This window comes from Mandrillus leucophaeus, unplaced genomic scaffold (assembly GCF_000951045.1).
Source record: "Mandrillus leucophaeus isolate KB7577 unplaced genomic scaffold, Mleu.le_1.0 Scaffold894, whole genome shotgun sequence".
Taxonomy (NCBI): Eukaryota; Metazoa; Chordata; class Mammalia; order Primates; family Cercopithecidae; genus Mandrillus; species Mandrillus leucophaeus.
This window is the reverse complement of record NW_012109741.1, coordinates 885,508-912,694: the sequence shown is the minus strand read 5'-3', so window position 1 is coordinate 912,694 and position 27,187 is coordinate 885,508. Positions and strand designations below refer to the sequence as shown.

The following is a 27,187-nucleotide window of genomic DNA, read 5'->3' as shown; positions in this document are numbered from 1 at the left end:
ACACAAAAATGTGCCGGGCACAGTGGCTCACGTCTGTAATCCCAGCACTTTGGGAGGCTGAGGGGGATGGATCACCGGAGGTCAAGAGTTCAAGAGCAGCCTGGCCAAGATGGCCAAACACTGTCTCTACTAAAAATACAGAAATTAGCCGGGCGTGGTGTTGGGCGCCTGTAGTCCCAGCTACTCGAGAGGCTGAGGCAGGAGAATCTCTTGAACCCGGGAGGCGGGGGTTGCAGTGAGTCAAGATCGCGCCATTGCACTCCAGCCAGGGATACAGGAGGGAGACTCCGCCTCAAAAAAAAAAAAAAAAGATTAGCCGGGTGTGGTGGCAGGCGCCGGTAATCCCAGCTACTCCGGAGGATGAGGCAGGAGAATCGTTTGAACTAGGGAGGCGGAGGCTGCAGTGAGCCGAGATAACTCCATTGCACTCCAACCTGGGCGACAGAGTGAGACTCCGACTCAAAAAAACAAAACAAACAAAAAACCGAAAACTCAGTAGGAGTGTCTTACTATTCAGCAACTTTGAGAACAAGCTCTGGTACTCAGTTCCTATTTCCCGGGAGTTGCCCAGCGCTCCGCCCAGGCCCGCTCTCAGAGCTCGCCTCGCCTCCGTCCCACCCATCGTGTGACGTCACCCTCTCGGTCCCGCCCCTCTACTTCGCGTTCGTCCCGGGACTGTAAACCGCGTCCGGAAGCCCCGCCTTTTCGCCCCCGCCCGCATGCGCACGCGCACACGAATGCGGGCGCACCCTTGAGTCCCCTCAACAGCCGCGGGTTGGTCCCAACAGTCCAGTCGGCCGGTGCTGCCCATCCGCCCCACCCCCCAGACGCAAGTCCGCTCGCCCGGCGCCCGAGCCCGTTCGCGCGCGCGCCGTCTGCACCCCGAAAGCCACGCCCCCAGGCGCGCGCCCGCCCACCGCTCTCCACGTGCTCGCTGGAGGGCGGCGCGAGGGGCTGAGCCGACAAGATGTTCTTGCTGCCTCTTCCGGCTGCGGGGCGAGTTGTCGTCCGACGTCTGGCGGTGAGACGTTTCGGGAGCCGGGATCTCTCCGCCGCAGACATGACGAAGGTGAGAGGCGGCGGCTCGCTCTCGGTGCGATGCTGGGGCCATGCCCGTGGGCGACTGGGCTGCTGGGCGGGTCGAAGCTGCAGTGTGCGGGGCGTCCACGCCAAGTTGCAAAAATCAGTTTAAAAGAAAAATTCTCTCCTTGCGGGGATCGGCCTAGGCCGCTGAGGACCCCAGCGATCGTATTGAGGGCGCGCTTCCCGTTTGGGGCGAGGGGGTGATGGCTGTAGCCGCCCTTTACCTGGCTCCGCTCGGCCGCGCGCTTGCTCCGGTTGTCACCCGCGGTCCTCGCAGTAACCCGGGGAAGGACGCAGCGGTGGGGCCCCCACCCGAGCTTGGGGGAGTTTGCCAAGGTGAAAGGGTTTCTGAGGTCCCAGAGTCACAGGGCTCTTTCCCCCGCGGAAGTGAAAGGTCAGGGAGTTAAGTGGTTTGGAAGGGTTTCTAGAGGAAATGCATGTCTTTCTAGAGAAAAGGGCTTTGCAGAGACACCCACATTTCCCAGAATTAAGAGCACCTTCCAGAAGAAAAGAAAAGTGAACTCCAAAAAATTACGAAGGTCGCTCGTCAGATGTGAAGGATCTGGAAAGGGAATGACTCTCGGAACCAGCACAAGCTTGGGAGTCACACCTGAGCACCAGAAAGAGATGACTGTCCCTGCAGAAGAACGTTCTAGGTGGAGCTTGAGCTCCAGCCTCCTGCAGGTATCTCAGTGGCTAAGGGACCAGTCGCCTGACCAGTGCTGTCTCCAGTACTGTGCCACAGCCTACCCAGATAACAGTTGCCCAGTTGGCTTGATTCCCGGGGAGTGAACAATCTTAGGAAAGTTAGAACCTGGCAGAGTTAATAATGCCAAGGAAGGCTGTTGTCTTGGGTGGAAAAGACCGAGAGGTCACTATTCTGAGTGTCTGTGTGGTTTTGTGGAAAGACCAACTGATGGGTGGGAAGACATCTGGATTCTCACTCAGTCCTACCACACAGGAGCTCCTTTGTCAAATTAGGTTTCAGTTTCCTTATCGGTCAAGAGGGAATGAGACTACTTGTTCTTTCCACCTCGTAGAATTGCCGTCAGGCAGACGAAACATTTTTAAAGTCATAAATTGCCGTGCAAAAGTAAATACTAAGTATTACTAGGTTTACTTCCTCATTTCTGGTATTTGAGACCTGGGACTTGCAAAGGAGAAGAAGGGAGTGAGCCGCTAAGTGCTTAGCAGAATGCTTCTACCCTCTCTAGGAAGTTGGTACTTCTCTTACAGCCTCTGTGTTGACCGCAGTCCTTACGTGGCAACAGTCCTTATGATGGGAGGCACAGCCATTGCCTTGATTGGAACGGCATCCTAGGATATCTGGGATTTGCACTTGAGTATTGTAGGAGAGGAAAATCTTCCTTCTATCCTCCTAGGTTCTGTGGCTGGGCCGAAGAAAACTGATGTAAGATATATTAAGAGAAAAGAATACAGATTTTATTTACTGCTTTTACGTGTACACGGGAGTCTGCAAGAGGAAAATGAAGACCTGAAGAAGCATTGGGCCCAAAACCTTGTATACCTTTCTAAACAAAGGACAATACATTGTGGGGATGTGACAAGACAAAGGGGCTTGGATTAGTAAACTGTGGAATAATCACTAGGAAATCATACGGGGGGGGGAGGGAACTAATAGAAGATAAGGGTAAGTTCAGTAGGTTTATTTGTACAGGTCCATTTTGGTGTTGACTTCGTTTCTGGTGATAAGAATGTTCTCCTTTTCCTGGTACAGGGAGATCACCTTTCTCATGGGGATTTGTATGACCTGCTTTTAGGGAGAAAGGGAGGTCAGAGAGCCCTTCTACACCTGCTGTTTCTCAAGCGCCTTTAGCTCAAAATAACCAGTGTGCCAAAGCGGTACATTTTGGAGTGGCATGTACTGATTCCTTTCAGGGTCTAACTTGGATTTTTCTTAACAAATCCATTTTTCTAAATGGATTTTTCTTAAACAAAACATCTTTCTGCTCTATTTGAAAGTGAAGCTGTCTCCTGCGAGTGAGCACAAAAACCCAGGGCAATGTCCAGGACGGGTAGTGATGGGTCTTGCTTTGGCAGGAATCTGAAACACTTGGGCAGGTGCACATGTAGCTGAGCCCAGCTCCTGCTGCCATTTTGGCTTTCTTCTGTCCTTGGGGAGGACAAGGTTTGTGTGGAATTATTTGTTCCTTCTGGAATCTGGGGACTCCTGAGCCCCTCTAAGGGATCTACTCTAATTCTATGTTATTTATGTTTTTTGCTTATTCCCAGGGCCTTGTTTTAGGAATCTATTCCAAAGAAAAAGAAGATGATGTGCCGCAGTTCACAAGTGCAGGAGAGAATTTTGATAAATTGATAGCTGGAAAGCTGAGAGAGACTTTGAACATGTAAGTGTTGCTTGTGGGCTCTAGTTCTTAAAGTGCCACCAAATCAAAATGGTATTTTTTCTTTTATTTTTTGAAACAGTCTTACTCTGTTGCCCAGGCTGGAGTGCAGTGGCACGATCTCGACTCACTGCAACCTCTGCCTCCTGGGTTCAAGTGGTTCTCATGCCTCAGACGTCCAAGTATCTGGGATCACAGGCATGCCCCACCACTCCTGGCTAATTTATATATTATTAGTAGAGTCAGTTTACCGTCGTTGGCCAGGTTGGTGTTGAACCCCTGGCCTCAAGTGATCTGCCTGCCTCCACCTCTCAAAGTGCTGGGATTACAGGTGTGAGCCACTGTGCCAGGCCAAGAATATTTTTCTGTGCCTTTTTGTCAGAAGAGACAGTTCTGGGAAGTGCTCTGGTCAGAAGCAGAAGTGAAAGCCTGTGTCTTTGGAGTGCACTTTGGTACTTTGTTTCAGTATGAATGGGTCTGCAGTTCTGGGAAGTCAGGCTATTTCCAGCCCAATCACAAATCTATTGGGAAGGAGGGATCCAGAATAATCTGGAAAGTACCAGATTTCCTCAGCCCACCCTCCTAGCTCAAATTCACTTTCCCCACCCTCTTCCTCCCAGCTGCCTTCTCACCAGCCTCTCTACTTCTTTTAACTCCCCTTTTCTTGTGAGAGACAGCAGGATCCCTAAGAGAGTTAATAGCAGCCTAAGGGTTTTGCTCTTTTATTGCATGCCTGGAGTTGCAAGGGTTTCTCAAAATTTAAAATATCTGTGAATCACCTGGGGATACAGTTAAAATACAAAAAGTCTCCGTGGGGCTGGAGATCCTGACAGCAGGGAAACATTGTAACTGCGTGCTATATTTGGCAGACATAGAAGTATTCACGTAAACCACTGCAACTACGGTATTAATTAGAATCTAATAGATGCAGTCTAATTATGGTAACTAATCATCAGTTAAGAGAATTTGTATCTCTTCTCAATTTCTTATCAGTTCTTGCAATACACGGAGCATTCTCAAGTGCACTGATTAATTCACTAATCCGAAAGCTAACCTGTGAGTACGGAACACCCTGCGTTCCTAATGGATGGCTGTCAGCTGCATTCCAGAGCATCTGTGCCACGGGCCTTTTATAGTCATGGATCTGTTTTGTTTGGAAATTGCCCAGGATAGTCAGTATCCGGTTCGGGTGTCCGGTCTGTAGAGAAACCACATAGATATACAACCTCCAGGCCAAACACCACTTAGATTACTGCAGTGTTTTTGGTGTCTTGTGTCTTTTATTGAAAAAGTTTGAGATTCATTGGGTTCAGCGTCAGTCAGTGCTCAGATGCCTTGTGCAGCTGTGGCATTGCTTTCCATTGTTTTCAAATATGTTTGTGTTAGATCTAATCTGAAAGTTTGTTAAATAGTTTTTGAGCTAGAATTAGAAAGGCTACACCTAAGAAATCTGGGCTGGGCACGGTAGATCAGCAGTGTAATCTGTATTACACCTGTCATCCCAGCACCTTGGGAGGTTGAGGTGGGAGGATTGCTTGAGCCCAGGAGTTTGAGGACAGCCTAGGCAACATAATGAGACCCTGTCTCTATCAAAAAAAAAAATAAATAAAGAAAGAAATCTGGCTTGAGAGCATTCTGTATTTGGATAAAAACATTGGTGAAAAAGACCATGGAAGCAGTTAGCAGAATAGTGTGATAATGGTGAGTATGTAAGTGTGCCTTCCCAAGTGAGCAGAGCAAACTACCTGTTTTAAAACGACTGTTTCCTCTTGTTTTAGATCTGGACCACCTCTGAAGGCAGGCAAGACTCGAACCTTTTATGGTCTGCATCAGGTATGAGAAGAACATGATCATTTGGTAAACCCTCAATGAGCACCTAATGTATACCAAGTATTGTGACTGTCTAGTCATACTAAACATTTTGTGTTGGATTGTATGATTTTATTCCGGTATTAAGCAGAAACATTTAAGATTAAGAGGCAAATTACTGTCAAAAAGTACTGCCTATCTTATATTCCTCAATCTGAAGGCTTTCTTTATCCGGTTGTGGCTCTGGCTTACATAGAATTATTTGCAGAAGTATCCTCACTCACTCTGCCTCTCAAACATAGAAGTTATAAAATTTTGCCAGGACACACAGGTTTAAAGAAAAAAAAACCACAACCAAATTTCACCATGAGTTTAGCCCTGTTGCTACAGTTAAAGTAATTGTGTGGGAGCTCAGTGAGTTTCCACGTGTAAAATTCCCTGCTGGAAATGAACGCATGAAAGAAATAAAGTGGTTGATTTGGTGTATCTGTGGGACAGGACTTCCCCAGCGTGGTGCTAGTTGGCCTCGGCAAAAAGGCAGCTGGAATCGACGAACAGGAAAACTGGCATGAAGGCAAAGAAAACATCAGAGCTGCTGTTGCAGGTTATTTTACTTTTTAAGTTTAAAGAATCCTAAGGATCCACTCTTTATGATGACCTCTCTTTCCCCCTTTTTGTCCTTTTACCAATCGGTACCCCTTCCCACGTTCACACAGGCATAATTCATCTTAACAAAAATTCAGTTCTTCTTGCTGAATATGCTTGGCTTTATGATAAATACAGAAGATTAGCTAATGGAATTTTATTTTTAATGTGTCTATATCTTGTTGGGGTGTTTTTACTACCATTTGTTCGCTCTTGTCATGTTAGAGCTGTGTTTTACCGAAACCTGTAGTGCGTAGATTTTTTGTAATGCCACCCTGATGTTTCCTGACTTTTAAATAACACAGAGTCATCAGATTTTACAAAGAAGGAGAGTAAGGAAGCAAAGCGTGGCATGCGTGTTTATCACTAGCCAAAGATGTGTGCCTGTCCCAGTGTGTCCCAGCAGAGGTCATTGAGTCACTTAGCGTTAAGCAGCAGGACAGGCCTAATACCGTCAAGAGCTATGATTAAAGATGCTTTAGAAAACATTTCTGAAACAGTGATAATTGGCTTGATTACTCTTTAGGCCTGTGTATATTGTAAATGCTCATTAACTTCAGATGTCACTGAAGTGGTTATTTAATAACTTTTATTTGAGAGTTTTTGCTGACCTGATCTTAATAAAATGCTGTGTTAATAATGGACTTTGCTCAGTTCCTTGGATGTAATTTCAGCATCATCATTTCCCTGCCATTTTTAATCAGAGAAGTTCTTAGCAATTGGGAAGCTTCATCAGGAAATCCTAGTGTTTCAGAAATAATCCTAGGAATAATTGCCACTTCCTGAGAGCCTGTATTGCTCTCCGGGGGGAGCTGTTCATTCTTTCCATCAGCCTGTCCTCACCACCAGCACCTGGGAGTGAGGTACTTTCTGTGAAACGCACTCACATCTTCATTTTTCAGAAGAGGAAATGAGGCTCAGAACATTTGGGTATCAGGGCTGGGGTTTGAACCCCAGGGCTGTTTTCTCAGCACACCACACCATGCCTCTGCTGTGTGCTATTTGAATTGTCTTGGACTGACTCCAGTTTTCTGATTCCTCTGTCCTTTCAAGCGGGGTGCAGGCAGGTTCAAGACCTGGAGCTCTCTTCTGTGGAGGTGGATCCCTGTGGAGACGCTCAGGCTGCTGCGGAGGGAGCGGTGCTTGGTCTCTATGAATACGATGACCTGAAGCAAAAAAAGAAGATGACTGTGTCCGCGAAGCTCTATGGAAGGTGATGGAAGCAAATTAGGAGGAGGGTGGTGCTCCCTGGCATTCTGACAGCCTGGCTTTTGGGATATGAGCTGCTTGCTTTTCAGCACCACCCACAGCTGCATGGCTTGGCTGTGACCTCCCCATTGCCTCAGCCGTTTTAATAATGTGGTCACAATTAAGCCCAAGCTCTGCTCCTGGCTCTCGTCTTGTGTCTGTTTCCCCCATGACTCCTGGATCCCTCCCTGCTCTGATTACAAGGAAGCCATAAACAGGTAGCTCTTACCTGAGAGGAAGGAATGACATGACAGACATATCCCACAGGTTTCAACCCAGATGATGTTCATTTGGCTGGCACCTGCTGGCCTTGTGCTAAACGCAAGCACCACACAGATGAAGAGATCCTCTGGATGCTTGGTCCTTGCCCTTGTGGGCTAGTGGGGTCCCTGCTATCAGGAATAAATAAGATGAGACCTTCAGCAGATGGTGCCAAGCACAGTGGGGGCCCTGGCACTGCCCAAGGGTTGGCAGCTGTGGGGAGTGGGGGAGAGTGCGGGCTCTGCAGCCAGTCAGCATGGGCTTAAGTCCTGCCTCCACCACTTACTCGTTGGGGGACCTTGCTGGTTACATGACTGAAATCTCTGTGCTTCATTTTCTACTTTTGTTAATAGAGTCGTAACACTGATTTCATGGGGTTTGTGTCATCATCCAAAAGGGCACATCAAGTGGGGGGCACGTGGTAGGCGTTCCAGGCCATCTACTGGTACTCACCCACCTCTGTGTTGCCACAGGAAGAGCCAGGGTTGTGAAACACGTGCCTGTATCCTTTCTCTTCTAAAGCTGGTCCTGCTTACAGAAGGGTTGGAATTTGGAGCCCTGGCTTAGGTAAAAGAAGGCAAAAAGGCCTTCAGTGCCACATTAGAGCCACTGCCGTATGCTTGCTTTGCAGTTAGCACTTGGGGCTCCATCATTCCTGATACAGTGAAGGAGAACAAAACGCGCCTTTCTGTGGAAGCCTCTTCTCTTCATTTATGTGGCAGATTTAGAGCTTCAAAGACCCCACAGCACAGGCCCTTTTTTATGCAGCTGAGGATTCTGAAGGGAAGTGCCTGACCGGATACCCTCTGGTTCTGCTGCACGTGGCCATGTTTTCTAGCTCTTTGCACCATACCATCTGCTGCCCTGGGTCAGATCACGAAAAATGAATCCAGGTCCTGAGTGCCAATCGTTTTTAATTTGTAGTCTTCCTCTTTTGTTTTCTGTAGGGTAAGAGTGTCTCCTAGTTGGCAGGCAGTCGGCATTCTTGAGAGGTTATTTGACAGTCACTTTATCTTTCTTCTGCCAGTGGGGATCAGGAGGCCTGGCAGAAAGGAGTCCTGTTTGCTTCTGGGCAGAACTTGGCACGCCAGTTGATGGAGACGCCAGCCAATGAGATGACGCCAACCAGATTTGCCGAAATTATTGAGAAGAATCTCAAAAGTGCTAGTAGTAAAACCGAGGTCCATATCAGGTAATTCAGGATTGTGTCACAGACTTGGGATGTTACAGCCAGAAGGAGCCCTTGAGATCCTAAAATCCAGCTCCCTCACTATTTAGAGGAATAACTTGAAACCAGAGATTTGAGATGACCCACGGGGGGCCACACAGGCGCTGGAATAGAGCTGAGTTTGAGGTTCTTTCTATCTGTCCTTGCCTTTGAGAGAGTGCCATGGTACACTATGTACGTGTATGTTTCATAACCGTGTTATTCAGACACAATTAACGTACCATACAGTTCACCAATGCGAAGTGTGCAATTCAATGATTTCAATGATTTTTTTTTTTCTTTTTTTTTTTTTTTGAGACAAGGTTTTGCTCTGTTGCCCAGGCTGGAGGGCAGAGGCATGAACATGGGCTCAAACTCCTGGGCTCCGGCCTTCCACCCTAGCCCCCTGAATAGCTGGGTTTACAGGTGTGTGCCACCATGCCCAACTAATTTCTTAATTTTTTGTAGAGATGGGTCCCGCCATGTTGCCCATGCTGGTCTTGAACTCCTGGGCTGAAGCAATCTCACCTTTTCCTCCTAAAGTGCTGAAATTATAGCCATGAGCCCCCCAGCCTGGCCTGATATTTAGAATATTCACAGAGTTGTGCTACTATGACCACAATCAATTTTAGAACATTTTCATAACCCCCAAAAGAAACCCTGTACCCATTAGCAGTTACTGCCTGATTCCCATCCCCTAAAACCATCAGGGGATGGACACCGGTTGTTTTTTACCTTTTTTTTCTTTTTGGTTGAATAGGAGTTGAATTGCTGAATCAAATGGTAGCTCTGTTTAATTTTTTGAGGAACTTAACATGGTTTATTTTGGTGAATTCTTCCTATCTTCACTTTTGGACACAAATGAAGAACACAGCATGCCTCACTAGACATGGGATGGGAATTTCTGCCGCGTAGATTCCCTTAGCCTAGACTCCAGCATCAGTGCTCCCAGGCAGCCCTGAGTACCATGTCAGTGGGAGGCTGTTGGAGCTGAAAGGCTGCTCGTCCAGTTCCGTCGCTCTCTTGGGATCTCCAGCCCTTTAAGCAAACCAACTCTGAGCATTTGGGAATTTATGATTAAAACACGTCAACAGGTATTTGTTTGACCTAAAGAATTCTTTATTGTCAAAGCTGTTTCCCAAGGGTACTTCCATTTTAAAGAATTCTTTAGTACTTAATTGTGATTAGAGTTCACTTTTTTTTCAGGAATGCACCTATGGTTTAGGCAGTGAAGAAAAATTTATAGTCTATAGAAAACACAGTACTTAGAGCTTGATAAAATTTCTGGAATGGTTAGTATATGTTTAATCTATAGCAGTGTTTAGGTTCTTTTGGTCACCAAATAATGGTAATGACAGCTCCTCTGGTGTGCCTGGGATTTGTCATACAAAGATGCATGACAGTGGTCCTTGTCCTTGCAAAAAGTGAGGATATTGTAAGAAGGAATAGGCAGGTAAATGGGGTTTGCAGAGGGTGCTGCAGGAGCAGAGGGACGAGGGGGACTGCCAAAGAATATGGAGCTGCTGGTGCGATTGTCCACGCCTCTATTTGCAGCTACTCAGGAGGCAGGCAGGAGGGTAGATCAAGTCCAGAAGTTCAAGGCCAGCCTAGGGAACATAGCAAGACCCATCTCTAAAATAAAAATTTTAAAAAGAATATGGAGTCTAGGCCAGGGGTAGTGGCTCATGCCTGTAATCCCAGCACTTGGGAGGCTGAGGCAGGTGGATCACTTAAGGTCAGGAGTTCGAGACCAGCCTGGCCAACATGGCGAAACCCCATCTCTACCAGAAGTACAAAACTTAGCTGGGAGTGGTGGTGCGTGCCTGTGTTCCCAGCTACTCAAGAAGCTGAGGCACAAGAATCGCTTGAATCTGGGAGACAGAGGTTGCAGTGAGCTGAGATCACACCACTGCACTCCAACCTGAGCGACAGAGTGACACTGTGTCTCAAAAAAAAAAAAAAAAAAAAAGACTGGAGCCTACGCAGAGTCCTGTAGGTTGTTTAGAAGTTAATAGTACAAGAGAGTGGGGCAGGGCAGTTCAGGTGAAGAAGGTGCAAGGCTTGTAGCCATGCAAAGAGAAAAGAGTTCAGCAGAGACCAGGCAGGACGCATGGGTGGAGTATGACTCGTTAAACTGAGACATAGCTGCACTAAGCCCTCTCCGTTGTAGGTTGGTGTATATCAGAGATACACAGGCAGTTCTTCCACAAGGGCAGGACTTTAATCAGACGTCAAGCACTGAGTTAATGATTTAAAATGCCCACATTGCCCAGCCTTGTTTTTTGTTTTTTTTTTTTTTTTTTTGAAGTGATTTTTAAAACTGTTTTATCTTCCAATTTTAAATTTTTTTCCCTTCGAAGTGTGCTGATCATCCCACCATGATGCAGTCCTAGTTTAATCATTTTAACAAGTGGCTGGCAAGTGCTGGAGGAGCATTCCTGGGCTGTGGTTGTTACTGGTTTGTGAGAGGATAGGATTTCTTTCTTGGCCTAGTTACTGTGGCCAGAAATCAATACAAAGCCCTTTTGTGCTCCTAGCCTAGAAAGAAGAGCAATATGGCATCAGTTTTCTAGTTTGAACTAAGGACTGTTTCCATTCTGTTACCCCCCTAATCCCGTGTTTATCGAGTAAGAACTAATTAGTTTTCTCACTTAAATCAAAGATGCCTCAAGCTACAGTTGAAACTGTGAGAAACAGTATGTGACAACATTAAAGAGATAGAATTCAGGAGTTCTTTTTTTTTTTTTTTTTTTTTTTTTGAGACAGTCTGGCTCTGTCGCCCAGGCTGGAGCGCAGTGACTGGATCTCAGCTCACTGCAACTCCGCCTCCCAGGTTCACGCCATTCTCCTGCCTCAGCCTCCCGAGTAGCTGGGACTACAGGCGCCCGCCACCTCGCCTGGCTAGTTTTTTGTATTTTTTAGTAGAGATGGGGTTTCACCGTGTTAGCCAGGATGGTCTCAATCTCCTGAGCTCGTGATCCACCCGTCTCGGCCTCCCAAAGTGCTGGGATTACAGGCTTGAGCCACCGCGCCCGGCCTCAGCAGTTCTTAAAAAGCAAATAAATAGGCTATTTTTTTCCAGTCATTGGAATATAGCTTTGGTTTGCTGTTTGTTGGTTGAATTTTTTTTTTTTTTTCATTTTTAGAAATAAAGCAATGGATCCCTTACCTATCTTTAAGCACTCTTTGTGGTCTCAGAGCCTATTCCTAATTTTATTTTTTTAAGAGACAGGGTGTTGCTATGTTGCCCAGGTTGAGTGCTGTGGCGAGATCGTGGCTCACTGCAGCCTTGACCTCTAGGGCTCAAGCGAGCCTCTTGTCTTAGCCTCTGCGATAGCTAGGACAACAGGCATGCACCAACATGCCTGGCTAATTTTGTCTTTTTTTCTTTTTCTGTAGAGACCGAGTCTCAACTTGTTGCCTCGGCTGGTCTCAAATTTCTATGCTTAAATAATCCTCCTGCATTGGCCTCTAATTTCATCTTTATTATATCTTACCTTATTTGTTTTAGAGACAGTTTCACTTTTTTGCCCAGGCTGGTTTCGAACTCCTGAGCTGAAGCAGTTCTCTCACCTCAGCCTCCCAAAGTGCTGGGATTATAGGCATGAGCCACCGCACCCGGCCTTCTAACTTCATCTTTAAATTAAAATTGTAGAAATATCTGAGTAGACTGGAGGGAGGAAATTAATTATATAGACTACAGACTATTAGTTGACATTGTATTAGGTGACTTCTCTTAGTAACTCGATCATCTTGTGATGAAAGAGTTACAGACCTCATTTTATAGATGGGGAGATAGGCTTAGAATCAAGGGACTTGCCCAAGAATATACAGAAAGCAAATAATGGGACCTGATAATTGAAACCTTAATGTGTGTATACTTTAAGAGCTTGTATATTATATGTTTCCACACACTGTGATGAGCTTTTTCTGTTATTTTGAAATAAACCTAACAGTATATTTACTTTTTCCCTCTTTCGGCCCTATAGACCCAAGTCTTGGATTGAGGAACAGGCAATGGGATCATTCCTCAGTGTGGCCAAAGGATCTGATGAGCCCCCAGTCTTCTTGGAAATTCACTACAAAGGCAGCCCCAATGCAAACGAACCACCCCTGGTGTTTGTTGGGAAAGGAATTACCTTTGACAGGTATTTTTTATGGTGTCTGTGTTTTGTATTTTGGTGAATTATTTGTATGCAGTTAAATTACTTGGTGATAGGGGTTTTTTTTGTTTGATTTTTGTTCTTCTTGTTGTTGTTGTTTTGTTTTTTTTTTTGAGGCATAGTCTTACTCTGTCACCCAGGCTAGAGTGCAGTGGCACGATCTCGGCTCACTGCAGCCTCCACCTCCCAGGCTGAAGCAATCCTTGCGCCTCAGCCTCCCAAAATGCTGAGATTACAGGCGTGAGCCACTGCGCCTGGCCAGTTTATAGTTTGATTCAAAAGCATGGTGTTTGGCTGAAGGTATACATTACTTTAAATTTATTATGCTACCACCTCTAAAATGCTTAGAATATGTCAGAGACTGTAAGGTATTTTGCATGTGTTAGCCCTAACCATACCCCTGTGGGCTAGGTATTGTAGACATTCTACAGGTAAAGAAACCATGACTCAGAGTTTAAATAATTTGTTCAAAGTTCTTTAACTAGAAGTGGAGTCAGAAGTCAAACTCAGGTGTGTCCTTTTTTTAAAAAAAATAGAGAGATGAGTTCTTACTATGTTGCCCATACTGGTCTTAAACCGCTGTCTCAAGCAGTCCTCCCACCTCAGCCTCCCAGAGTGCTGGGGTTGTAGGTATGAGCCACTGTGCTCTGCCTAAAGTGTCTTCAGATTTTTCTGCCATGCACTTTGCTTGTCCTCTGTGGCTGTTAGAGATTCTCCACGAGGTTAGTGGTGATGCCCCTGTTTGGACTGTGCTGTCTTCCCTTTGCTTGCTTCAGATGATTACTTCTTTTAGCCGACCAGTCTAGCTCCCATGAATCTGGTTCAACCATTAGTATTTCTTAGAGTTGGAAACTATATCTGGTTATGTCAACCAAGGAGAGACTGAACTGAGAAAGACAGTGGAGTTTGGTATTTCCCATGGGAAGCATTTGCCACCAAACACAAGTTTCAGGGATGCCAGCGAGTATGAGGCGTAAAATGGGCTGCTTAGCAAAAAATCTAGGTTAGAGAAACACATGAGGGGTTTTATTTGGTTAACTACAGGACTTCTCAGGGTACAGAATATAGCATTTTCTGTATTTCCTTTTGAAGGAACCCTGATTTCTGGGAATCACGTTACCTGCAGACTACTTTGGAAAATGCTGCTAGAGAACCATAAGATGTTGATGTTCCCTGGTACATTTTTGTGCCCTTTCTGGAACTCTTGTAGATGTAGGAAGCCCCTGTCATTGGCATAGCTTGCTGTCAGTGTGGTTTCCTTGTGTTAGCAGGTCAAAGTGCCTCTTGTGTCTCCCACCCCCTAGTTCACATTTTCCCCTTTAAAGCATTGATCTCCAAATGGTTTTCCTGGTATAGCCCGTTGGTAAAAGATCTTGAGCACGTCCCTTTCAAAATATGCATGCTTTTTTATAAGTTACATGCATTATACTATTGTACTAAAATGTATATCGTAAAAACAATACAGCAAATACAATTTAGAAAGTTAAACTGTTTTTTGTTTTTTTTTACTAGAGACGAGGTCTCACTATGTTGCCCTGGCTGGTTTTGAACTTCTGAGCTCAAGCAATCTGCCTGCCTTGGCCTCCCAAAGTGGTGGGATTACAGGTGTGAGCCACCACACCCAGCCTAAACTGTTTTTTTTTTTTTGGAGACGGAATCTTGCTCTGTTGTCCAGGCTAGAGTGCATTGGCATGGTCTCAGCTCAGTGCAACCTCTGCCTCCCTGGTTCAAGCGATTCTCCTGCCTGAGCCACCCGAGTAGCTGGGATTACAGGGGCCTGCTACCATGCCCGGCTAATTTTTTTGTATTTTTAGTCCTGAGTAACTGGGATTACAGGTGTCTGCCACCACGCCTGGCTAATTTTTTTGTATTTTTAGTAGAGACGGGGTTTTACCGTGTTGGCCAGGCTGGTCTCAAACTCCTGACCTCGTGATCCACCCACCCACCTTGGCCTCCCAAAGTGCTGGGATTACGGGTGTGAGCCACCACGCCTGGCCCTAAACTGTTTTTAAATGTCTTGCCAATTGTGACACAAATATTTTTATGCTAAGGGTGAAATTTATTGTTAATTTAAATCCACATTTGCATTTTTTGCTGAGAATAAAAACAAAGAGGTCTAAACCCAAAGGCCTAAACCCAAAGCCGCCTTTGGGTTTAGAAAAGGCTTCCTTGCAGCAGTGTCAGTTTTAGTTGAAGATGGGAAGGATCAGGGGGAATCAGCCCAGCAGAGACTAGGGACAGGCATTCTAGTACAGGGAAACATGGTGAAGGCTGCAAGGTGGGAAGGAGCAGGGTAAATTCCTGGTATGGCAAGAGTACCGGTGTGCCTGCACACAAGAGCATGATGGACAGAAGGGGCAAGATATGGCCAGAGAGGTACACAGAAGCTTGGTCGCTGCAGGCCTGTTTAGATTTTGGACTCTGCTCTAAGAACAGTTCGAAGTAACTGAAAGGTTTCCAGCAAACGGAATGACATGAGATTTATACATACAGTGAAATTCACCCTCTAAGTGAGCAGCTCAGTGAGTTTGAACAAATGCGTGCACCCGGGTGGGTGCAGTGGCGTACACCTGTGATCTCAGCTACTTGGGAAGCTGAGGCAGGAGGATTACATGAGCCCAGGAGTTTAAGAGCAGCCTGTGCAACATAGTAAAACACCATCTTTAAATAAATAAATAGATTGATTGATTTTGAAAACCAAAAAACAAATGTATGCTCCTCCGCACTATTCACCATTGTCAGGAAAATACAACATTTTTATCATCCCCCAGAAGTTTCCTTCTGCCTTTTTGTAGTCATTCTCCCACTGCCTCTGCTCCAGACAGCCGATCATCTTTCTGTTACTGCAGACTAGTTTTGCCTATTCCGGAAATTCATATAAATGCAGTCTTTCATGTCTGGCTTCTTTCTTGCAGCATAGTATCTGGGGTTTATCTATGTTGTTGGTCATGTCAGTCATTCTTCCTTTTATATTGCTGAGTAGTGTTCCATTGTATGGGAATGCTAAATGTTGTTTACCCATTCATCTGTTGGTGGAAATTTGTGTTGTTTCCAGTTTTAGGCTATTAGGAAGAAAGTTAAGAGCGTCTGTAAGCCTTTGTGTGGACGTGTTTTCCTTACTCTTGCGTAAAATACCTAGGAAAACAGCCACTCTGTTGTATAATTGCGTGTTTAACTTTCAAGAAACTACCAGACTTTTCCAAAATGTTTACATTTTCACTTCTACCGTCAATGTACAAAGATTCTAATTGTTCTACACCTTCCTCAGTATTTGATATTGTCAGTCTTTATATTTCTGGCTGTACCAGTGAGTATACAGTCATCTCTCTTTGTGGTTTAATTTGCATTTCTCTAGTGACTAATGAAGTTGGTCATTTTTTATTTTTTTGTTTTTTATTTTTATTTTTTGAGACGGAGTCTCGCTCTGTCACCCAGGCTGGAGTGCACCTCCACCTCCTGGGTTCAAGCGATTCTCCTGCCTCAGCCTCCCGAGTAGCCGGGACTATAGGCACGCACCACCATGCCTGGCTAATTTTTGTATGTTTAGTAGAGATGGGTTTTCACCATGTTGGCCAGGCAGGTCTCAAACTCGTGACCTCAAGTGATCCGCCCGCCCCAGCCTCCCAGAGTGCTGGGATACAGGCGTGAACCACCACACCCAGCCAAAGCTGGACATTTTTTAATGTGCTTATTGGACATTGGTATATCTTCTGTAGTAAGGTATTCAAATCTTTTGTCCCTTTTTGTAGGAGTGTTTGCTTTACAGAGTTTTAAGGTTTTTAAAATGTATTTCGTTTTAAGTGAGTTTTAGCTTTTGAGGCTATGATTCACTTTGAATCTCTGTATATGGTGTGAAAAGACGTGGTTTGTTTTTTGTCTTTTTTTCCCCTATGTGGATGTTCATTTATTTCAACACTGTTTGTTGAAAAGACTGTCCTTTCCCTACTGGACTATCTTGGCACCTTGGGTGGAAATCAGTTGTCCATATAGTTGTAGGTCTGCCTCTGGACTCTGTATCCTTTCACCAGTGCCTGGAGACCAAGTATCTTGATTACTGTAGCAGCTTTGAGTAGACTTGAAATCTAGTCACATGAGTCCTCCAGCTTTGCTCTTCTTTTTCAGAATGACTTTGGCTATATCCTTTGCATTTTCATATACATTTTAGAATCTGCTTGGGTTTTTTGTTTGTTTGTTTTGTTTTGTTTTGTTTGAGACAGGGTCTCACTCTGTCGCCCAGGCTGGAGTGCAGTGGTGCAATGTCAGCCTGCTGCAGCCTCAACCTCCCTGGGCTCAGGTGATCCTCTCACCTCAGCCTCCCGAGTACCTGGGACTACAGATGCGCACCACTATGCCCAGCTAATTTTTGTATTTTTTATGGAGATGGAGTTTCGCCATGTTACCCAAGCTGGTCTCGAACTCCTGGGCTCAAGTGATCTGCCTGCCTCAGCCTCCCTAAGTGCTGGGATTACAGGCGTGAGCCACCACACTCGATGTATCTGCTTGTTTTTTCACACAACAAAACCTACTGAGAGTTTGATTGAGATAGATTTTGTGTGTGTGTAAAAATGTGCTGTCTTTGTGGTTAATGAAATGACAGTGGTGAGACTGATACAGAAAGACCCTTTAAGGAGACCTGACAAACATCTAAATGACAGAGGGTGGTAGCATCAACGAAGGCGGCTGAGTAGAAAATAAGTGGGTGGATTTGAGAGAGATTGAAAAAGTGAGCAAAGCTGATTGCTGATCTTTAACTGGTGGCTGCCTTAGAACCACAGTCATAGGAATTAGAGAGCTGAACTCCCAGAAGAGGCCTGCAGATAAATGTGGCAGGTGGACAGAAGAAAAACTTCAAATGCAAAAGTGTGTCCCCTTTGTCCATGGGGTATTCCCATGTGTTTTTCTTGTTTGAGCCAGGGGATCATCTTTAATTCTTGGTGAACATGCCCACCATCTAAGTAACAAGTGGTGCTGAGGTGAGTGAGAATTTGGGCTTACTTTTGAAGGAAAGCAGCCTTCAGAGCAGCAGGCATACCTCTCTCCAGTGAGCCACCAGGGCACGTGAGCAGCAGATCTCAATTAGAACTCCGAGTCGAAGCCCCTGGCTCTGTGCTTGGCCTGGGAAGCATGTTGCTTCCGGACTCCTGCAGACTGGAAGCAGAAAAGCCACTAACTAGTTAGAGGCCTCTTGGGGTCAGGTAGTTTGGTTTCTTGCTAATTGCAGCCTTATTCAGTTCTCATGCTGAAGTACCGTCTCTGAGCCGTTGGGCCTGTGCCTCATTCAGGTTGTATTTTGCCATCAGCAGGATAGAGCACACCTTGTGCGGTGTTGGAAGGAAATGTTAGCCCTCTGTCCTTCTGTGGGTTTGAGAGAAACGCTCCCAGTCGTCTATGAGCTCATCAGCTTTTCTTCACAGCTCGTGACCTTCACGTTCCATCAGTTGATCAATTCATAAAATTTGCTGAAAAGACTATGTGGGTGTCAGGAGTTAATGAGATAATAAAGAGATGGAATTTGCACAGTGTTGATTTTATGATATAGTAATATTTCCAGTGGCACTGTTTAAATTTCATTCAAGTAGAAATAAAATGAGCTAAAGGCCGGGCAAGGTGGCTCATGCCTGTAATCCTAGTACTTTGGGAGGCCGAGGTGGGCGGATCATGAGGTCAGGAGATTGACACCGTCCTGGCTAACACGGTGAAACCCCATCTCTATTAAAATACAAAAAATTAGCCGGGCGTGGTGGTGGGTGCCTGTAGTCCCAGCTACTCGGGAGGCTGAGGGAGGAGAATGGCATGAACCTGGGAGGTAGAGCTTGCAGTGAGCCAAGATCGTGCCACTGCACTCCAGCCTGGGCAACAGAGCGAGACTCTGTCTCCAAAAAAAAAAAAAAAAAAAAAGAGCTAAGACACTAATCTATATTTCTGGAATTATTTTGTGTTTTTTATAAAGACTGTACTATCATCATTGAAAATGTTGAAATCAGATTCTAAATTTATCATGATTGAAAATGTTGAAATCAGATTCTAAATTTAGAAAATTGACTTTTCTTTGGCATATATGGTGCTTTTATGTGGTGGTGAACTCTCAGTTTATAACTTTTTTTTTTTTTTTTTCCTTCCTTGAGACAGAGTCTCGCTCTGTCACCCAGGCTGGAGTGCAGTGGTGTGATCTCGGCTCACTGCAACCTCCGCCTCCCAGGTTCAAGCGATTCTCCTTCCTCAACCTCCCGAGTCGCTGGGACTACAGGCACGTGCCACCACACCTGGCTAATTTTTTGTAATTTTAACAGAGAGAGGGTTTCACCGTGTTAGCCAGGCTGGTCTCGATTTCCTGACCTCGTGATCTGCCCGCCTTGGCCTCCCAAAGTGCTAGGATTACAGGCGTGAGCCACCGTGCCTGGCTGTACTTTTTAAATAAAGTAATTTTGGCCATCTTCTTTGCTATTAATATTGCACACTGTCTGTTTCCCCATAGTGGTGGTATCTCCATCAAGGCTTCTGCAAATATGGACCTCATGAGGGCTGACATGGGAGGAGCTGCAACTATATGCTCAGCCATCGTATCTGCTGCAAAGCTCAATTTGCCCATTAATATTATAGGTAAGTGGGGCAAGGGATTACATCTCAGAGAGCTTCTGGATTCCAGCCAGGTGGGAGAACAGAGACAACAAATATGATTTCCCCTAATCTGAAAATATAAGAAATGATTTTTAAATAGTCATCAAGCAGAAGCTATTTAGCTCAGATAAATGTTTTACTGTCTGAGCTGATTGAGCTGAATGTATCTTGCAGCCCGTGGGCTGTAACTGGAGTTGATTTGTTTTACTTCTGCAAAAGGTGGTTAGCAGTCAGGGGCACATAATGTCAACTTTGTAGTTGACATTATGAAATGTGCTTGGTAACTGGGGTGGCAGGACATTGCTGGCTCATTGCCTCGTAGGATTGTGGCCGGTGAAATGGCACAACACACAGAAAGTGCCTAGTACAGAAAAAGTGCTCATTATGTGGCAGTTCTTAGTAGTGGAAGATACAAACTCCCAGGCACAGTGCTGGGAGTTTGTGTAATAGCATTGCTTATACTCATTTCAGAGCAGACGGGGAAGGAGGAGAGAGTCTTAGATTAAATAATAATGCCCAGAGTCATGTCCATTGCACAAGGAAGGTAGAACTGGAATCCAGGTCTGTCAGACATGCCCCCGTCCTTCACTATCATAGTCCTTTTATTTCCTGAACTATTTAAAACTCAATTGCAGACATCATGACATGTCCTCTAAGAAAAAGGACGTTCTATGTAATGACAAAACCATTATCTTTTCCAAGGATTAATACAGTAACCTAATTCAAGTTTCCAGTTGTGTAAAAAAACGTCCATTTTATTTATTTATACTTAGGGTTTTTTTTGTTTGTTTTTTTGGGTTTTTTTGAGACAGAGTTTTGCTCTTGTTGCCCAGGCTGGAGTGCAATGGCGCAATCTTGGCTAATCGTAACCTCCGCCTCCCGGGTTCAAGCAATTCTTCTGCCTCAGCCTCTTGAGTAGCTGGGACTACAGGCATATACCACCATGCCCAGCTAATTTTGTATTTTTAGTAGAGACCGGGTTTCTCCATGTTGGTCAGGCTGGTCTCGAAATCCTGACCTCAAGTGATCTGCCTGCCTTGGCCTCTCAAAATGTTGGGATTACAGGCATGAGCCACTGTGCCCAGCCTATATTTTGCTTTTGAATCCAGAAACTAATCAAGGACCACACATTGCCGTTGGTGCCATGTCCCTCTAGATTTCTTGAGTCTAGACCGTATTCCTATTTTCTTCCATGGCATTAGCAGTTTTGAAGGGTCTAGGCTTGTTTCGTGATATTCTGCAATTTGTATTTATTTGAATTGCTTCTTCTTGATTAGAATCAAGTTAGACTTCTTTGGGAAGAATGCTACATGGCTGATGTGTACATCTTGTTGCTGACACATCGTGTCAGTTGTGTCATTGGTGATGTTTGATCAGTGCGTTAAGGTGGCCTTTGTGTCTTGCTTCTCATGGCTCACAGGTGGCCTCTTGTCCCATGGATGGCATGTTTGGACCCAGCATGTATTGTGTGCTTTCATATATTCTTTCCAATAGGTCTGGCCCCTCTTTGTGAAAATATGCCCAGCGGCAAGGCCAACAAGCCAGGGGATGTTGTTAGAGCCAGGAACGGGAAGACCATCCAGGTTTGTAAATGCGAGACACAGCACTCCCCATCCGGCATTCCTCAGGAATCCCATGGTAGCCACATAACCATAGTTTGGATGGGTACAGAGACCCAGCACCATATTAAGGGAGGGTGCTTTCTTTAGTGCTGAGTAGGCTTTCTTTTCTTTTTCGTTTTCCTTTCCTGAAATGGGGTCTCGCTGTGTCACCCAGGCTGTAGTACAGTGGCGTGATCATGGCTCACTACAGCCTTGACCCCCCAGACTCAGGTGATCCTCACACCTTAGCGTTCTGAGTAGCTGGGACCACAGGTGCATGCCACCATGCCTGGCTAATTTTTTGTAGAGACAGGGTTTTGCCATGTTGCCCAGGCTGGTCCCGAACTCCTAGACTCAAGCGATCTGCCCACCTTGGCCTCCCAAAGTGCAAGGATTACAGGTGTGAGCCACCTTTCCCGGCCCCTGAGTAGCTTTTCTTGCAAAGGCACAAGTATCTCTTTTTGAAATTTTGAAGAATGTTTTTCCAGACAGATTGTTCCTCCCACTTCTGGTATGCTGTACACACACGTTTTGGTGAATTTGCCACCAGCCCTGCAGAGTGCGGCAAAGCAGTAAAATTGTGGGCTATCTTCTGGATCTACCTGTGCTATGAGTGACTTTTATCCATTTTAGCTGTTGAGGTGGAAAACGCTGTCCTACATCATGGGCCCTGCACTCAAGGGGATGTGGCAGCAGGTCCTCCATGTGGCACATGCATGCGTGTGTGTACAAGCCACCCATAATGACTGGACCTCTATTTAAAAGAAGGGAATATAGTTAGGAAGTGTTACTGAAGTTGCAAGAGTTTTCATTTTTAGGATTGAGACTGCCATGTAGCTGTAGCTTCTTAAGCTCTTTAACCCCATTTGCAGAAATCTTTACATTTTTCCCCTTCTTGTTACAAAGTTATGGATAAAGTGGGCCAGACATTTTTCTATTTATTTTGGCTTCCAAAGTCGTCAACCTTAGTCATCAACTCTGGTACAGGGATTACTATATTATTAGTAGTAGTATTTTATTTTTAATTAGAGATGGGGTTTCACCATCTTGCCCAGGCTGGTGTCAAACTCCTGGGCTCAAGCTGTTTGCCCACCTCTGCCTCCCAAGGTGCTGGGGAATTATTAAATAATATTTGCTCTCCCGATTAGATATGTTCCTATATTCTCATTGAAGTATATGAATGGTTTTGATAATGACATACGTCACAGTAGCTTTTTCCAACTTTTCTGTCGAACACTCTTGTAAGTGTCTAGTTTTTATATTCGTTACTCGTGCTGTTAACCTTTCTGTTTTTGACCCTCTGCAGGTTGATAACACTGATGCTGAGGGGAGGCTCATACTGGCTGATGCGCTCTGTTACGCACACACATTTAACCCGAAGGTCATCCTCAATGCTGCCACCTTAACAGGTCAGACTACGCACTTGCCTTGATTTTGTTTGAAGGAAGTCTTGTTTGTTGCATGGATTTCACACACTATACTTGGGCGTTATTTTGCTAAAATTTGGCTTAGTCCATTGGCATTCAAAGAGCTTTCACCAGAGGAATTGTTCTGCAGTTGTAAAATGTTTTGAATATTAGGTTTGTTGTTTTAAAACATTCCAGGCTGTACCTTTTTTGTTTGTTTGTTTTCTGAGACAGAGTCTTACTCTGTCGTCCAGGCTAGAGTGCAGTGGCGTGATCTCGGCTCACTGCAATCTCTGCCTCCCGAATTCAAGCGATTTTCCTGCCTCAGCCTTCCAAGTAGCTGGGATTACAGGTACGCGCCAACATACCCAGTGCATTTTTGTATTTTTAGTAGATACAGGGTTTTTGCCATGTTAGCCAGGCTGGTCTAGAACTCCTGACCTCAGGTGATCTGCCTGCCTCGGCCTCCCAAAGTGCTGGGGTTACAGGCATAAGCCACTGCACCTGGCCTAATTTTTATATTTTAGTAGAGATGGGGGTTTTGCCACGTTAGCCAGGCTGGTCTTGAACTCCTGACCTCAGGTGATCTGCCCGCCTTGGCCTCCCAAAGTGCTGGGATTACAGGCATGAGCCACCGTGCCCAGCCTGGGCTGTACCTTTAAATAAAGAAATAACATGTGGGCCAGATGAGCTCATCTAGAGTGACATCTAAAAATGATGTTAAGAGCTGGGAGCAGTGGCTCACGCCTGTAATCCGAACACTTTGGGAGGCTGAGTTGGGCAGATCATGAGGTCAGGAGATCAAGACCATCCTGGCCAACATAGTAAAACCTTGTCTTTACTAAAAATACAAAAATTAGCTGGGTGTGGTGGCGCGTGCCTGTAATCCCAGCTACTCGAGAGGCTGAGGCAGGAGAATCGTTTGAACCCAGGAGGCAGAGGTTGCACTGAGCCAAGATTGCACCACTGCACTCCAGCTTGGTGACAGAGCGAGACTCCCTCTCAAAAAAAAAAAAAAACATTAAATTTAATTTTAAAAAATGATGTTAAGAGATGGTTTCTGTTACAATTATCATTTGATACAGATCTGAAAAGATTAATGATAAATCCCCAAGTCAATAGCTTTCTTTTACTTTTTTTTTTTTTTTTTTGAGATAGAGTCTCGCTCTGTTGCCCAGGCTGGAGTGCAGTGGCGCGATCTCGGCTCACTGCAAGCTCCGCCTCCCGGGTTCACGCCATTCTCCTGCCTCAGCCTCCCGAGTAGCTGGGACTACAGGCGCCCGCCACTGTGCCCGGCTAATTTTTTTTTGTATTTTTAGTAGAGATGGGGTTTCACAGTGTGAGCCAGGATGGTCTCGATCTCCTGACCGCGTGATCCGCCCGTCTCGGCCTCCCAAAGTGCTGGGATTACAGGCTTGAGCCACCGTGCCCGGCCTCTTTTACTGTTTTATAACTAATTGTAATGTATCTGATATCCTCTGAGCTTTCAGAGCCTTTTTTTTTCCCACCCCCCCCCCGGAACTTTTTATACTTGACGTTATAAGGAAATAAAAACATTTTACAGGGTAGCAGGATCCTCATTTAACAAGTGACACAGTGTGAAACCTGCGCTTTAAGGCCAGGCTCAGGTGGAACTCCCAGCTGTGCCACCTGCTGGTCAGTTAGACAGGCAAGTTCATTATCGCTTTTGAGCATTGGTAGCTGGGGACAATTCCATTTACCTGGAAGAGTTGTAAAGGCTGGAGGGAATTTTTGGAAAGCCTCTTTAATACAGGCTGTGACACCACCAGTCCTGGAGGGCCGGGAATAGATTCCTAAAGGAATGACTAATTTCTGAATCTTAAAGTCAGACTCTACCACTTTTAAGATGAAAATTTAGATCATTTTTTATCCTTTGGTTTTATTCTTGCCCTGGTCATGTTGAGCCTTTACTTTGGCAGAAATCATGTTCCCTTTTATATGTGGGTCTAAAGTAGTCCATAAGTCTATTGCTAAGAGTTCTTTTTCAAAGCTGGTATTATAGTGTTTCCATGGTTTTTGGTCTACCTATTCAGTTTAGCAAACACTTTAAGCTGAAAAGCAGAGCTTCTAGGGTGGGGGTTGGGGGAGGCAGTGGCAGTGAAGCAGGTACCCCCTTACTGTAAATGAGGAATCACAGAGGATAGATACATCAGATACATCAAGTTCTACAACTTAAACATAACTTTCATAATTACCACTTGGGAAATACTTTTCCTAGATTCTTAATAGCAGCATTCTACCCCACTTTTTTCTCAGTCTGAGGGGTTGAGAAGGTGGGAAAAGCCCTAAGTAACCAAGGGTGACCTGGGTGTGCTTTCAGACCACACCGGGTGATGGTTCCCCAAATACTATAGATCCCCTTCTGAGTTCCAGAAGCTAGGGTTCCAAGAGGAGAATAAGAACCAGTTTCTAAGCTCAGGCTCTTGATAGGAGGAAGTACACAGTCTTTCAGAAATAGAAGACCTGATTTTAAAACTTGTTCTCACTTTTAATAACACATGACTTTGGACTAGGCTTTAGTTGTCTCATTCATAAAAGGGGTATAACAACACCTCGTTCACAGGAAGGATGCCTGCGAAGATTAAAGGAGACGATACAGGTTGATGTGCATGGCCCAGTACATCATAGACACTGAACAGATGTTAGTGTCCTTTGAAAGGCAGGCCATACCCCAGATTGTAGGAACAGTGACATATTCGGGGATGGCCATCCAATCATGGTGCTTCTCTTCATTTTCATAATGCATGGGCATAATTTAGTATGGAATGACTGTGGTGCTATCCTCACTTTCCTTGGGGCTTTGATGTTTCTTCCAGACTATGAGCAATTCTGGTAACATCCATCAGTGAGCATCACAACACAAGGCTCCAAATGTGCCTTGCAAAGGAAAATGGGAATTATGCCTCTGCTACTAGTAGTTCTGAAATGGGTGGTGGTAATAATTCTGGAATTAGAGAAAATAAGCTATTTAAATATATAATGAAATCATCTTTAGAGCCGTGTCCCAACTGGACTACCTTAAATATTTATGCCTGCCATTTTCTATTACTTTAAGAGAAGATGGCATGTTCTTTTTTGAGGGGATTGTTCATCTTTTCTGTGACAAATTTTAAAACCGATAGATGACTCTTAGGGGGTTGATTGAAATATTTTGAGGACAAGTGAATAATTATGTAAAAAACCACTAACTTGAAAAGTATTAATGGATATGTATATATTGTCCCTCAGTATGCATGGGGAATTGGTTCTAGGATCCCCCCTCAGATACCAAACCCACGATGCTCACATCCCTTATGTAAAATGGCGTAGTATTTAAATATAACCTATGTACATCCTCCAGTATACTTAAGTCATCTCTAGATTACGTATACTGCCTAATACAATATAAATGCTATGTAAATATTCATTACACTGTATTGTTTAGGGAATAATGACAAGAAAAAAGAGTCTGTGTGTTCAGTACCGATGCAGCCATCTCCCCTGCTTCAAAATATTTCCCGTCTGCATTTGGTTGACTCCGTAGATGCAGAACACATGGATAACGGAGGGCTGACTAGTTAGTAGTATCTTCAAGTTTCAGTTTTCCTTGGGAGAGATGCTAATGAGCAGTTTCATGTAAAGACATGGTTAAGAATTTAAGGAGCAACTTGGACATACTTTGCATTACAGGGAGCAAATGCCACCTTGTGAAGACTGTAGATTTCCCCCAGTTTCAGTGCTGTCTCCTCTGACATTCCATATGCGTGTCCTGGTACTGATGGTGGTGGGTTCAGTGCTTGTCCTGGTACTGAAGGATAGTAAGGTTTGCTTTTCCTTTCAATACTTAACTCCTTTATGCCAGGCAGTGTGCTTTCTGGGCCCTAAGGATATGCATAGGAAGCAGACGTGTTCCTTGACTCAGTGCTTACAGATGGGCCAGGCAAGTAACAAAGGAGACTGCCGAGAGCTAATACCACAACTAAAGGAGGCAGCACTAATGGCTGTACCTGATTGTCTCTTCTCAAGAGGATCTGCAAATCTGGATTTTTAAGTTGATTTTTTAAAAATATGCTAATTAGAAAAAAACTAAAGATGAAACAGGTAAATATGAATGCAGTGATAATAGATATCAAAGTCTTATAGCAATACTTAGATGTGATTAAAATTGCTGAAAAATTAGATTCCTCAATGCCAGTAGTATGTAAGTTATGATACCTCCATCCAGTGGACTATTTTTAAATCATTAAAAAGACTTTCAAACATTTGTTTATAAAAAAGGAATAATTTTTCCTTTTTTTTTTTGAGACGGAGTCTCGCTCTGTTGCCCAGGCTGGAGTGCAGTGGCCGGATCTCAGCTCACTGCAACCTCTGCCTCCCAGGTTCAAGCCATTCTCCTGCCTCAGCCGCCCGAGTAACTGGGATTACAGGCATGCGCCACCACACCCGGATTTTTGTATATTTAGTAGAGACAGAGTTTCACCATATTGGTCAGGCTGATCTCGAACTCCTGACCTCAAGTGATCCACCCGTCTCGGCCTCCCAAAATGCTGGGATTACAGGCATGAGCCACCACGCCCAGCCAAAGAGGAATAGAATAAATTTTTAAAGCATAAAAGGAAGAACACGGCGGGCGTGATGGCTCACACCTGTAATCCCTTTCGGAGGCCAGGGCGGGCAGATCATGAGGATCTTGATCAGGAGATCAAGACCATCCTGGCTAACACGGTGAAATCCCCTCTCTACTAAAAATACCAAAAAAATTAGCCAGGCGTGGTGGCAC

General features: G+C 44.9%; 1 protein-coding gene across 1 annotated transcript in view; it reads left to right on the top strand.

Annotated features, from left to right (window-relative positions):
* Positions 1 to 710: 710 nt before the first annotated feature.
* LAP3 (leucine aminopeptidase 3) overlaps positions 711 to 27,187 on the top strand; it is a 31,326-nt gene continuing 4,849 nt past the window's right edge. Inside the window, exons 1-10 of the mRNA XM_011969489.1 lie at positions 711 to 1,069; positions 3,337 to 3,452; positions 5,228 to 5,282; positions 5,757 to 5,862; positions 6,957 to 7,116; positions 8,440 to 8,604; positions 12,609 to 12,767; positions 19,258 to 19,382; positions 20,895 to 20,983; positions 22,308 to 22,410. Of these exons, the coding sequence (XP_011824879.1) occupies positions 968 to 1,069; positions 3,337 to 3,452; positions 5,228 to 5,282; positions 5,757 to 5,862; positions 6,957 to 7,116; positions 8,440 to 8,604; positions 12,609 to 12,767; positions 19,258 to 19,382; positions 20,895 to 20,983; positions 22,308 to 22,410 (1,180 nt within the window). The 5' untranslated portion in view covers positions 711 to 967. The remainder of the gene's footprint in view (positions 1,070 to 3,336; positions 3,453 to 5,227; positions 5,283 to 5,756; positions 5,863 to 6,956; positions 7,117 to 8,439; positions 8,605 to 12,608; positions 12,768 to 19,257; positions 19,383 to 20,894; positions 20,984 to 22,307; positions 22,411 to 27,187) is intronic.